Source organism: Dermochelys coriacea, chromosome 2, assembly GCF_009764565.3.
Source record: "Dermochelys coriacea isolate rDerCor1 chromosome 2, rDerCor1.pri.v4, whole genome shotgun sequence".
NCBI classification, from domain to species: domain Eukaryota; kingdom Metazoa; phylum Chordata; order Testudines; family Dermochelyidae; genus Dermochelys; species Dermochelys coriacea.
Genome location: NC_050069.1, coordinates 39,800,428 through 39,815,095, shown reverse-complemented (window position 1 = coordinate 39,815,095; position 14,668 = coordinate 39,800,428). Strand labels below are relative to the sequence as shown.

Genomic DNA, 14,668 nt, shown 5'->3' with positions numbered 1-14,668 from the left:
TTTCTGGGCAGGTGAGAAGCATATGACAGGATAGCGTAGGAGGTGCCTCCTCCTTCCTCTGACAAGGATCCCAAGGAGTAGCCATCCCTCTGTCAATTCAATCAATGCCCACAGTCAGCCACTGACCCATGCACACTCAGTGCTATAGAAAAGCTATGGAGGGAGAGTTACAACTGCTCAATACAGCAATAACTTAAAATGCAAATTACATTGTAATTTAAATTACCCTGGTTGTTTAAATTGCCATTCCTCTCTCTACAGACATATGCTTTATGGATATGGGAAGTGGTGCTCCCTAAGTGATACTTGGGTCTGCTGTCTTTGGAACAGCGGACATATATTTAAAGGTTTAGATACAATTTGCCCAGTCACAGGATAATTTAGAAAGGAAAAGAAGACCCAAGTTTCTCAAAATGACATTAAAAAGCATATGGCATACTTAAAATGGCTGTATCTTTCTCCCACATCAGTATCCAACAGTCTTATAGGACCAGGGTCTGAGTTATCGACATTGCTGGTCAGTGGGAGAATAATTAACTTTTTCATTGCACCTGAACTTACAGTGTAAAGCCAGTGAAGAACTCTCACAGGTAAGCAATCTCATTAGCACTCTAAAAATCTATGCAGTAGCTTAACACCAAGGAGGGAGAGTAACTGTATAATCAGGAGTAATAATGGGTTGAAATTAAGAAAAGGAAAAGCTATAAGACTGACAACTGGAAGATGACTAAAGTCAATAACCCAGGCTTAGGCTTCAGGATTTGAAATTCTAGCCCCCATGGGAGCGGTAGCAACTGATTTACACATACACCTACAAAAAGAATGATCAGCATTAACAGTAGCTATTTTCAAATAAGAGGTAACATGTAGCAAAGGGGAGACTATCCAAACTGAATATTAATAGAAAAAACTGGGAATGGAACTGATCCTAGGAAACAAACTATGCATGGCTAACATTTAAGACAAGCAATTCCATGATAACAATTTAAAGCTGGATGTATTGTCCACAACCTCAAATTTCCTTTGCTTGGGGTTGGGGAGACTTGGAAATCCTTTCAGTTCTTCTGTCTTTTTTAACAGTCTTACATTGAACAAAGATATTACTGAAGGGAAAACACATTTATAACTTACTTGAGCTTGCTTGCATAGTTTAAAAGGCTGAAGGGTTTCTTGGTAGAAAAGTTGATGATAAGCCTGTAGGTCAAACCAAAAGTACGCACTGTTCTTCCACAGCTACAGATGGAAAAAGAATATAAGTTATTACTACCCAATTATCAGGGCTTTATAAAAGCTTGGGTTTCCAATCCAAGTAATTGTTTAGCTCCTTGGGGTCATCATAAATCAAGCTCAATTTAAGATGGTTTTAATCTTCTGTTGCATACTGGCAACAGGACAACATGTTTAATGGCATTGTCACTGCGATATTATATCTTTTATTGTATCCTTTGCATATAATTGGCCATTAAAATTGTTAACATTACAGTTAACATTTGAAAAGTATCCACATTTTGATGGCGTGAAGCCAGCACTTAAGAAATGTTGATAATGTACGTGCAGAACTTGTGCCATGGTGGGATTGCATTTTGCAGCAATAATCCAGACAATTAAATGTTTTATACTGGGCAAATGTTATTGTGACTATATTACATTGTTATTATATTTGTTTCTAAGGTACCATATCTTGGCCCCCATTTCATTGAGTCAAACAAAAATATCAAATATCTTTCAGAAGAAGGAGCTAGCTCTTCCCCTCCTCCCCCCCACGTCTCTGTTCTAGCCCTTCACTTATGAGGGTTGGGTCACATTTCTGGGGCTAGCTGCTTCATGAGACTGACAGTTAAAGGAATACCTGCTGAAGAGAGGAGTTTTGCTCCATAACCTGTTTGTTACAGACTTGTTTCAGTCAGAGGTCAGCCTGAACACAAGTTCCACAGCTGAAGACACTTGATATAAATGGCTTGATTTTTGGAAGAGAGTGATCACCACAGATCCCATCCATTTACTTCTGTGGGATTTATGGATGCTCATCCTCTTTGAAAAGTCAAGCCAGTTTTATGTAGGTGGCTAAATGTAAATTTAGATTCTAATTTAAGGCACCCTGGTTTGAAAAATTGTGGCTATTTGTCTCCTGGAGAGCCAAAGGCAGAAGAAAGCATTTCTGGCCACTGCTGCTGCATTCTAGACATCTGTGAGAAATCTGTAAGAACCCTGCCAATGGATGGAATGACCACTGCCTACATCCTCATCTTTTTCAAATCCTTCCTAAAGATTCACTGCTTCTGCAAAGCCCACACGCTGACTAGCTCCAACCCCTTCTCCCTCTACATCCTGCAGCAAGTAGTGGCTTTGCAGACTGCATAGAAGAAATATAATGATGTTTCCTAGAAGTTCATGGAGCTTCAGTTAACACTAAACAACTTTATGCAAATGCTGGATACTTCTGGACATTACTGACACCACAGGGAAGGGGGCGGAAGACTAGCATGTGAAAGAGATTATATTCTAGTAGATATTCTTCTTTCCCCACCTTTTTAAAATCTTTCTGCAGGCCAGGATCTCATATGGTTTTTCTGCCAGATAGAAAAGGCAGTTATTCACAATGAATAGTCCCTTTCATCCCTGATGGAACACACAGACTTCAAATAGGTTTGGGATAGTCAGGTTGAGGCCCATCTTTAGTTCCAAAATATGCATGAACACCACCCTTTTCTTTCTCCAATTATTTTTTCAGCCTGGCTGCCCTCTGTAGCTTGGTGTTCAGTCAATTGTGGAATAAATTATCACAGGGTAAGAAAATACCACATACCTCATTCCCTGACTTCTCACAGAAGCGTGTGAAGAAGTAGCCTGCTCTGTTCTCCACATAAAGAGACTGCAGCATGCATTCCATTTTAGAACCTCCTAGGACAATACTCTCTGTAGGACTTTTACCCTAGGTTAACAGAACAGCATGAAATAAAGGTGATTAATTTTTCTTAGATGTCAATATGTTGAAAAGAGGTGTCACGCAGACTGTTCAGCTGACATCTTCACTCAAGTCAACCAGATTTTACATTATATTACACATACAATTGGTGCGCGGAGGTCATCTAGTCCATCCCTCTGTGTTGAGGCAGACCCACAATACCTAGGCCATCACTGATTGGTGTTTGTTTAACAAGTTCTTAAAAACCTCCAATGAAGGGGTTTCCACAATCTTCCTTGGTACTTAAATATTCTTAAAGTTAGAACATTTTTCCTAATATCTGAACTAATTCTCCCTTGCTGCAGATTAAGCTGATTACTTCTTGTTCTTCCTTCAAGGATGTGGCGAACAATTGATCATCCTCTTTATAACAGCCCTTAATAGATTTGAAGTCTTATCGGATCCCCCTCCATGTTCTTTTCTCAAGACTAAACATGACCAGTTTTTAAAATTTTTCCTCAGAGGTCAGGTTTTCTAAACCTTTTTTCATCTTTATTGCTCTCCTCTGAACTCTCTCCTCAATTTGTCTCATCTTTCTTAAAGCATAGTGCCCAAAACTGGACACAATACTCCAGCTGAGGCCTCAGTGCCAAGTAGAGTGGGACAATTACCTCCTGTGTCTTACATACAACACTCCTGTTAATACATCCCAGAATGATATTAGCCTTTTTTTTTGCAACTGCGTCACAGTTTTGACTCATTCAGTTTGTGAGCTACTACAACCCCCAGCTCCTTTTTCGGCAGTTCTACCATCTAGCTAGTTATTCCCCTTTTGTAGGTGTGCATTTGATTTTTCTTTCCAAAATGTAGCACTGTGCACTTGTCTTTATTGAATTTCATCATGTTGATTTAAGACCAATTCATCAAGGTTGTTTTGAATTCTAATTCTGTCTTCCAAACTGCTTGCAACCCCTCCCAATTTAGTGTCATCAACAAATTTTATAAGCATATTCTCCACTCCATTATCCAAGTAATTAATGAAAATGTTGAAGCATACCAGACTGAGGACAGGGGGATCCCAGAGGGGTCCCATTTGCTTCATTTGACATCAAACCATTGATAACAACTCTCAGTATGGTCTTTCAACAAATTGTGCACGCACCTTATAGTAATTTCATCTAGATAGCATTTCCCTCATTTGTTTATGAAAATGTCATGTGGAATTGTGTCAAAAGCCTTACTAAAAATTAAGGAAAATCAAATCTGTTGCTTTCCCCCATCCACTAGGCCAGTAACCCTGTCAAAGAAGGAAATTAGGTTGGTTTGGCATGCCAGGTGCTTACAAATTGATTCTTTATTAACTTGTTCCAGTAACTTTCCAGGTATCAAAGTATCCAAGAGTATTGTGTAGGACAGGAGAGATTTAAGGGAGAGAGAGTCTATTTTGACACCTCCCTCCTATCCTCCTGCAAAGAATCCCAAGGAAAATGCAGGCCAGTGAGCTGACCCCTGAAGAGCTGAGGAGATATGTGGCAGACTGGTCACATCCTGTGAGGACACTGGGAGTGGAAGAAGAAGTGGGGATGGGAGGTTTCTCTCCAAAGATTGCTAAAGAGCAGGTAGGAAAGAAAGAGCAGGGACTTTTGAAAGAGGGTCTTGTGAGAAAGGGGTCACACAATGGGAAGCCTGAGGGTATGGAATAGTTAGAATCCTTGATACTCAGCATATGCTCAGTGTACCCAGTTATTTGATAGCATCATCAGCCGGGTGGCAGCAGCAGTGATCCCTTGAGGTGAAGGATGATCTCTTTTGATTTTACTTTTTATGGGTCCTTTGGTGACTGAATCCTTGAGCCACAAACTCATTGGCAGACATTGCAGATGATGTTGGAAGGCAGGGTTGGGACATGATTGCTGTATGACAGTTGTCTGTCCTTTTTTTTTCTGGCATTTTTCTGCGACCACTGCAAGGCAATTTTTCTCAAAAGTGATCGTTCCTTCTCTGACAAGTCTTCACCAGTTAGCCCTGTCCTGGGCTACTGTCTACCAGTGTATGGTATCGATGCTCTTAATCTTGTCTTGAGGGTGTCTTTTGGCCTCCCCATTTCCTTTCTCTTTTGGTGAGTTTGCAGTTGTTTTGGTAGGCATGCATCAGGCATGCGTGCACAGTACCCTCTCTACCTCACCTTGTGCTGGATAATCACAGCCTCGGTACTGAAGGTGTTGGCCTCCATGAGGACACTGACATTAATGTGGCAATCCTTCCACTTTATTTTGAGGATCTTCTGGAGAAAGTGATAGTGCTGGCTTTCCAGGTGTTTTCTGTAGGTCACCCAAGTCTCACAGGAATAGAGGAGAGTTGGGATTACCACCAAAGTCTAGCGTGTGATCTGATGTCATGGCTGTTGAACACCCATCAAGACAGTCTGCCAAAGACAAGGCTGGCACAGAGGATTCTGTGCTGAATCTTAACATCTATGTCAGCCCTTTGTGGGAAATGGTGGCCAAGTTAGGCAAGGTGTTCTACATTTTCCAGTTCTTCTCTATCAATGTAGAACTTCCTTGTTGGGTTTGATGATTGACCAGAAGCTGGCTAGTGGAGAACTTTTGTTTTGCCAATGTTCAGGGTTAGTCCTACACTTTTCTAAGCTTCAGAGAAGCAGTTAAGGGCTGTTTATAGATCCTTCTTTGAGTGTGCAACTACAGCACAATTATATGCATACTGGAGTTCACCCACCATCAAAGTAAGTCAATGGGCACTCGTCAAGGATATGCAATGTAGTCTGAAGTTGACTATATCTACATCATGGGTCATTAGAGAAACCCCATTTGAAGAGCGACTGGCTGCACAATTGCCCTGTGTTGTTCGAAACCGGTTCAGGGTTGGCCACAGGTGCCTTGGCAGGTGAAACCTGGTGGGCAGATGGTTGGGTCAGTGATGAGAGAGTGATTAACAACTGTCATCACTGACCACTCATTACACCAAGCAGATTCCACCGTCATGTCCTGTGGTGGCATAAGTGACCATAAGGGTCCTTGATAGCCTCCATGAATAACCAAGTGAGAATAAATGGCTGGGCCTCTCTTCCCCTCAGCCAGAGATAGACTCCTCCAGACAAAAGACAGGGATATACAAATAGAGATATTCAGTGGTGTGAATATTTCCTGAATATTTGGTTCCACAATATAAATTTCACTTGACCACAAATATCAGCCTGTTCCACCACCCCTTCTGTTAACTAAACAATAATACCTTCAGCAAAGGAATAAACAAGAGTACTATCCTAATAAAAGAAACCAGTCCATTAACAGATTAAGGAACTCAATGCACATATGAAAGGTTCAACCATTACAGTTTTATTTCCTGAGCAGTGCCAACATCTCTATGAAAGAACAAGACACCTCTGGAATGTTCAGGGGACATGAAGAGTTTGGGATTTATAGTTGTATGTGTGGCATTATTTCTTAATTCTTGGACTTCAAGAAGCAGGAAGCCCCCAAAGCCTCCACCAGTTCAGCAAAAATTAAGAAAACATTCTTCTGTGCACTGGATGCAGGGAGATGCTTTTGGAGGCAGTAATTTTACAAGCCATACAATAAAGTGATAGGAGTGATAAAAAAAAATGTTCCTGATGTATATTTTATTGTTTTCATCACTGCATATTTAAGGGCCATATTCAAGCTCTCACTTCCACTGATCACTAAAATACTGCCCAAAATACTGTACTAAGGTGTGGGAATGTCTCTGTTGAAGCATTTATTCATTAACTCACGCATAATAATCCTTTTACTATCACACTAAGAACATTATTATGATTAAAACATAATCATTTATTAGTAGTTACCATACCACATTATAAGAGTTACCACCATTATTTCCTATTCTAAGAATAAAAAAATAGAATAGACCAACGGATACCATAGAATGGTAATTATGGGTGAATGCTGGCTTTCTAATAGGGCTGTCAAGCAATTAAAAAAATTAATCAAGATTAACCGCGAGATTAAAAAATTAATCGCGATTAATCATGCGATTAATCGCACTGTTAAACAATAGAATACCATTTATTTAAATGTAATTTAATTTAAATTTAAACAATAGAATACCATTTTTGGATGTTTTCTACATTTTCAAATATATTGATTTCAATTACAACACAGAATACAAAGTGTACAGTGCTCACTTTATATTTATTTTTGATTATAAGTGTTTGCACTGTAAAAAGACAAAAGAAATAGTATTTTTCAATTAACCTAATACAATCTCTTTATCATGAAAGTTGAACCTGCAAATATAGAATTATGTACAAAAACTGCATTAAAAAAAGAACAATGTAAAATTTTAGAGCTTGTGTAAGGGACTGCGGAAGACTTTGTTACGGCCTAGTCAGGGAACTTCTGATTTCTCGAGTCGAGAGGTTACTGTGGGACATAGATAGCTGCTTTGTTATTGTGGGATATAGATAGTTCTTGAAGGACACAGCTGCTTTGCATGGCCCTTCGCCAGGTAGCGGAAAGCCCCCCTTTGAAAAGTACCTAATTCTATATTCATGAGCTGTTTTTGTGTAATGCTTATTAACGCTGACTGTCTGCCCCTCCGTTGGACTCCGTCCCAGGCAAAGCTCCAGAGTGCTGGGTTCCCCGCCTCTGTGACTGCGACGCTTGGAATCCCCATTGCAGGTGGGTCACTAACCTTCAATAAAGCCAATAACTCACAGTTGTGTGTAAATCTCATTTTTCTCAGAGTACTCCTGCTGGAACTGTGGTGCTTCAAGCACCGTGGCCCAGAACATTTGGCGCAGCGAGCAGAGTACTCTGAGAAGCGATGCCGCTTTGGCCTAAGGTAGGGGAAGTGGGGAAGCCGTCGCTGTCCTTACAGCGCATACCAGGATGGCCCCCGACGGAGCACTGGGTCCAGTAGCGTGCATCATGGCCGGGTGGGCTGCCCCGGAGGACTGGCCGGAGTTCCAACAGGCCGCGGGGGTCATGCCCATGCAGCTGGTTGAGGGATTACACCGGTTACGAGCGAACCGGCGCTCTGGGGCGGAGCGGCGGGCGATGGGGGAGCTAGGGTGGCTCCTGCTGACCGCCGTCCGGGCCCAGGACGAGGAGGTGCTCCGCTTACAGCGGGCACTGGAAGGGAAGACTCAGGAATGCACGGCGTAGGCGGAGGCCGGGCTGTGGCTCAAGACGTTGTCACCTCCTAGGCGGAGCGCGCCCAGGAGCTGACACGACTTTGTGAAGTGTTGGTTGCCTGGGTAGCGAATAAAAGGCGCCTCAGGCATGGGCGGCAGCCGGTCACCATCGCCCAGTGCGTGCGGTGACCGCAGCCCCCTCCTGGGATCCCGAGACTTGGGATGGGAACATTTGGGACTCCTCATCCTCGGACGAGGGAGAGGAGGAGTCCCCCGTGGTGGCTCTGGCGCCCCCGGTCCGGGAGTTGCGGGTGCAAGGAGGCGCCCTACAACCAGCAGTTGTCCGCACATTTAAAACGAGTGAGTTGCAGGACATTGTGAAGACGTTCCGACAGGAGCCCAGGGAGAGCATCCTGCAGTGGCTCGTGAGGGTCTGGGACAATGCAGGTAACACGGTTTTGTTGCTTTTTTATGAATTCCAACAGTTGGGGGTCTATCGCAAGACTCTCAGGTACGTGCACAATTAGCAAACCCGCCGTGGCCACAGGCCGGGGAGCAAGATGTCGAAAGCCCCTCGTATCGCTGGCTGGCGGCTGCAGTGGAGGCGGCCTACCTCTCGGTGGGGGAGTTGGAGGCACAGGCGCACCCCTGGAAGACTGTTCTGGAAGGGGTGCAAACCCTCCATCAATTGGGAATGGCCTGGGCTGTCTCCACGGGCAGGGAGATTGGGCCGGACGATGTATTGGTGACAAAATCGATTAAAGCCACAGTGTTACACCTGGCCCCTGATGAGTTAAAACCTTCCCTCCTCGCAGTTGTCATGGTGGAGAATGGGCGCGTGGGAGACTTGGCAGCCACCCTTATGCAATTGGAGGCCACCTTGGCAGGTGCTAGGCCAAGAGCCATATGGGCTGCGAAGGGGCAGCAAGGTGGGGGACAGGAGAAAGGGGAGTTGCGGGTGCCCCAGAAGACCTTGTGGCTAGATCTCTTGCAGGCTGGTGTCTCTCGCGAGGGAATCAATGGAAAGCCAACAGCGAATTTATATAAGCGGTGGATGCAGCTTCCCCCTACCAAACGTAGTGCTAGAGGAAAAGGGGAGAAAAGTGTGGAGCGAACCAAGCCTGTGGAGCCCTCTGCTCCGCCAGCCGAGTGGAAACTGCCATGCCCATATTGAGGGCATGGCAGGTCCTCCGTTTCGTGTATCACGGCGGCCACACACGGGAGGGAGGCGGGGGACCAACGCCCCTATGTACTCCTAGTGATTCGCTGGCTGAGGGGAGGAGTCCAACACGTGTTGGCATTGATAGATACGGACAGGTGGATATTATATAAGGGCCTCCGGACCTGGATAACTGCGTGGGAGGCGAAGGGTTGGACTATTGCACTACAGTACTTGTATGTGGTGAATTGAAAAATACTATTTCTTCTGTTTATCATTTTTACAGTGCAAATATTTGTAATCAAAATACACACTTTGATTTCAATTACAACACAGAATATAAGATATATATGAAAATGTAGAAAAACATCCAAAGTATTTAATAAATTTCAATTGGTATTGTCTTGTTTAATAGTGTGATTAATTGCAATTAATTTTTTTAATCACGATTAATTTTTTTGAGTTAATTGTGTCAGTTAACTGCCATTAATCGACAGCCCTACTTTCTAATTAAAACACTGCACAAGGCAAAGATATTATCTGTATAATCAGACACATTTTCCAAAATCAGTGGACGTATCCCCTTTGATTGGTTATATTGTAGAATAAAGTGTCTTCAACCATAGATTCAGGGAAGCTAGGTTCTTCCAGGGCTACTTACTGGGAGCAACTCAGCATAGGTGTATTTTCTATCTGTCTGGGACTTCAAGCATTTTGTATCATCAGTAACAGCTGAGAGACGAGTCATGTTGCTTCCCACTGATTTTGGCCTGGACCCACAAAGAAACAAAAATGTTTGATAACTGCTTAAGAAAAGATTAGGAATGTTTAGTTTAGAGAGGAAACAAATAAGAGGGGGCATGATGTAGGCGTAACAAAATAATAAAAAGTATAGAGAAGATAAATTGAGCATTACTATTTAGCCTGTCTTCTTATAGAAGGAACAAATAGACAGTCAATGAAATTGAAAGGCAACAGATTTAAAACTAAGGTAGAGAAAATATTTTTTTACATAACACATAATTAAGCTGTGGAACTCCTTCCCACAGGTTATCATGGAGGCCAAGTGCTTAGAAGGATTTTAAAAAGATATGTATGTGCCCAGTCAGAACATTGACAGTTACATCAGAAAGGATAATAAATGTTGCTCATCTAAATAAACCTGCTCATCTAGGCTTCCATCAGCCCATGCATACTTCCCTGGACAAAGCCCTCATGCTCCTGGGCATAGGCAAACCACTAACAGCTAGAGGTTAGGAAGAAATTTCCACTACAGGCAGATTAAATCATAACTGTGCTCTTGTGAGCGGATTATTGTATTAAATTAGTGGGCAATGGAAAAGTTGCATTCCATGAAAACAATGAGTATCTTAAGACTTTCATAAAACCATGTTAAATAGTTGAGAAGTATGGGATTTATAGATAATACATGAGATTTTTGCACCTACCTGTTTCTACTAACATCAGATTTACTGGTTACACTGTAGAAATCATCCCTTATGATGGTTGCACTTGGTGGCAGGGTAGCTGACAATAATCTGGTAGCTCTCTTAGAAGATAAATTCATCACATTTGTTTTTAATAAGGTTGTGGGTAAGCTGGTTTCATTTCTCTAAATGAATAGAAAAATAAAACAACTCAGTAATAAATTTTCCCACCTTTGTTCTTTCTGAATGTCTCCAATTAAAGGTTTCTATTGACATCAGGGACTTTCTTTCCAATCACAATATGTAAAGTAGGTTCAAGCTTTTTCCATCATCCTTTAATAACTACAAAGCATTAAAAGTTGCTAGCAGAGGGCAATATTTCACCTCCATCTTTACATAAAATTCCAATTGACACCAGTGGGATTTCTGCAAATGGAATGAAGGTAAAGGAGAATATGGCAAATCTTGTTTAACATGACCCATATTAAACAAATCACCTAAACAATCAAGATCCTTCAATTTTAATGTAACCTTTTTTGTCTTTGTAGCTCCTGATTCCAGATTTGATCCAGGAGACATGGAAACTACAAAACACAGCAGATAGACATTGCACAGGGAAGCAGACAACTTGTGTAGGGGGAATCTGTACATTATTATACTATTCACCATAAGGGGTAAATGTGGGCACATCCGGGGGCACACACAGTGCAGATGCAATCTACTAGTCCTTTCTTTACCCAGTGGTGGCACCTGCTCATCTAGACTTCCATCACCCCCTGCATACTTTCCTGGACAAAGCCCTTTTGCTCAAACTTTGCTCACAGGACCAGGATTTTGTTCCTTTTGAACTCTAAGGATGCTGATGAAAATGAATGGCAGCAGATGAATGTCCTCTAGTTTACAAATCAGTTGAGATGTTCAGAGGATAACTTAGAATTATGAATGTTTTGCACAGCTCTGATAAAACCTGAGACCGCACAAAGCTCACCTAGTTTCAGGCTTTCCTATAAATTCAGTTATTTGAAGCTAGGTTCCCAGAAAGTGTTGTTAAAATGCAAAACTCTTCCAAGCAAATCTGGACCAGTTTAGGGCTATGCAATGAAACTACATTATGTATGAGTTTGAAATGAAAACAGGTGAAAATTTGTTTGTTTCCATTAAGACTGTGAGTTCATTTAAAATCCAGACTCAGCGAGTATTTCAAAGGATCCAAGTCCACGTCATTAAAAACAACAACCAGAAAAATGTTTGCATAAATCTCTATAAAGTGAAATCAAGAAGTTTCATGAAATTTTAATTAAACAGCTGAAGCCATTTGCAGTAACATCAGGCCACCAAGATTAATTTAGACCATAATGAACCATCTATCGTCATTAATTACTTTTTTAATACACATAGATTTTAAAATTGCATTCCAAAAATTATTCCAATAAAAATATTAGAGAGGGTTTGAACTCACTCCTGAATCAAAGCATCCTTTATCCTTGGGATTATTTGAAATCTGAACTGTGATCTGGATTCACAATTCGTAAATAGCTCCTATCTTGAGACCTGATCCTGAGTGTTGCTGAGTACATGCAAATTCCATTGAAGAGACCTCTCATATTCAGGCCCTTTGTGATGACCTGAGTCAAGAACCCTGATCTCGCAATGTACAAATTCTAGTATATTAAAAATCCATATCTAGATCTGAGTTTTGTAGCTTGAGACCATCTCTAGAAAAAATATCACAGCTGGCTGTTCTGACTAAACAATTACGATCTGAGAGACAGTGGGCCAGATTCTGCTCTCCGTTACACTAGTAAGTATGTATCCAAAGTAACTTAATTGAAACCAATGGAATTACTCCAGATTTACACCAGGATACTAGAGAGAAGAATCTTGCCTTCTAGCTCTTATGTAACTCAGTGAAATTTGAAATTTTCACCTAAAATCTGCTCTCAGGTGTATTCAGGAAAAGGCCTGGGTAGGGACCGTCGAATCGTGGAGGTCAACGAATGGCTACGCAGGTGGTGTCGGAGAGAAGGCTTTGGATTCTTTGACCATGGGATGGTGTTCCATGAAGGAGGAGTGCTGGGCAGAGACGGGCTCCATCTTACGAAGAGAGGGAAGAACATCTTTGCCAGCAGGCTGGCTAACCTAGTGAGGAGGGCTTTAAACTAGGTTCACCGGGGGAAGGAGACCAAAGCCCTGAGGTAAGTGGGAAAGCAGGATACCGGGAGGAAGCACAGGCAGGAATGTCTGTGAGGGGAGGGCTCCTGCCTCATACTGGGAATGAGGGGCGATCAACAGGTTATCTCAAGTGCTTATATACAAATGCACAAAGCCTTGGAAACAAGCAGGGAGAACTGGAGGTCCTGGTGATGTCAAGGAATTATGACGTGATTGGAATAACAGAGACTTGGTGGGATAACTCACATGACTGGAGTACAGTCATGGATGGTTATAAACTGTTCAGGAAGGACAGGCAGGGCAGAAAAGGTGGGGGAGTAGCACTGTATGTAAGGGAGCAGTATGACTGCTCAGAGCTCCGGTACGAAACTGTGGAAAAACCTGAGTGTCTCTGGATTAAGTTTAGAAGTGTGTGCAACAAGAGTGATGTCATGGTGGGAGTCTGCTATAGACCACCGGACCAGGGGGATGAGGTGGATGAGGCTTTCTTCCGGCAACTCACGGAAGCTACTAGATCGCATGCCCTGATTCTCATGGGTGACTTTAATTTTCCTGATATCTGCTGGGAGAGCAATACAGCGGTGCATAGACAATCCAGGAAGTTTTGGAAAGCGTAGGGGACAATTTCCTGGTGCAAGTGCTAGGGGAGCCAACTAGGGGGAGCGCTTTTCTTGACCTGCTGCTCACAAACCGGGTAGAATTAGTGGGGGAAGCAAAAGTGGATGGGAATCTGGGAGGCAGTGACCATGAGTTGGTTGAGTTCAGGATCCTGACGCAGGGAAGAAAGGTAAGCAGCAGGATACGGACCCTGGACTTCAGGAAAGCAGACTTTGACTCCCTCAGGGAACAGATGGCCAGGATCCCCTGGGGGACTAACATGAAAGGGAAGGGAGTCCAGGAGAGCTGGCTGTATTTCAAGGAATCCCTGTTGAGGTTACAGGGACAAACCATCCCGATGAGTCGAAAGAATAGTAAATATGGCAGGCGACCAGCTTGGCTTAATGGTGAAATCCTAGCGGATCTTAAACATAAAAAAGAAGCTTACAAGAAGTGGAAGGTTGGACATATGACCAGGGAAGAGTATAAAAATATTGCTCGGGCATGTAGGAAAGATATCAGGAGGGCCAAATCGCACCTGGAGCTGCAGCTAGCAAGAGATGTCAAGAGTAACAAGAAGGGTTTCTTCAGGTATGTTGGCAACAAGAAGAAAGCCAAGGAAAGTGTGGGCCCCTTACTGAATGAGGGAGGCAAGCTAGTGACAGAGGATGTGGAAAAAGCTAATGTACTCAATGCTTTTTTTGCCTCTGTTTTCACTAACAAGGTCAGCTCCCAGACTGCTGTGCTGGGCATCACAAAATGGGGAACAGATGGCCAGCCCTCTGTAGAGATAGAGGTGGTTAGGGACTATTTAGAAAAGCTGGACGTGCACAAGTCCATGGGGCCGGACGAATTGCATCCGAGAGTGCTGAGGAAATTGGCGGCTGTGATTGCAGAGCCCTTGGCCATTATCTTTGAAAACTCGTGGCGAACGGGGGAAGTCCCGGATGACTGGAAAAAGGCTAATGTAGTGCCCATCTTTAAAAAAGGGAAGAAGGAGGATCCTGGGAACTACAGGCCGGTCAGCCTCACCTCAGTCCCTGGAAAAATCATGGAGCAGGTCCTCAAAGAATCAATCCTGAAGCACTTAGAGGAGAGGAAAGTGATCAGGAACAGTCAGCATGGATTCACCAAGGGAAGGTCATGCCTGACTAATCTAATCGCCTTTTATGATGAGATTACTGGTTCTGTGGATGAAGGGAAAGCAGTGGATGTATTGTTTCTTGACTTTAGCAAAGCTTTTGACACGGTCTCCCACAGCATTCTTGTCAGCA

The 14,668-nt window shown here is 42.9% G+C and overlaps 1 protein-coding gene across 3 annotated transcripts in view; it reads right to left on the bottom strand.

The window, feature by feature from the left end:
* RGS22 (regulator of G protein signaling 22) overlaps positions 1-14,668 on the bottom strand; it is a 114,756-nt gene that overhangs the window by 45,335 nt on the left and 54,753 nt on the right. For all 3 annotated transcript variants that reach the window (XR_006278697.1, XR_006278698.1, XM_043507533.1), the window contains exons 12-15: positions 10,647-10,810; positions 9,860-9,968; positions 2,807-2,932; positions 1,132-1,233 (exon numbers count right to left, since the gene is read on the bottom strand). Coding sequence is in view for 1 of the 3 variants with exons in the window: in XM_043507533.1 (XP_043363468.1) it covers positions 1,132-1,233; positions 2,807-2,932; positions 9,860-9,968; positions 10,647-10,810 (501 nt within the window). In the remaining 2 variants the exon portion in view is untranslated. The remainder of the gene's footprint in view (positions 1-1,131; positions 1,234-2,806; positions 2,933-9,859; positions 9,969-10,646; positions 10,811-14,668) is intronic.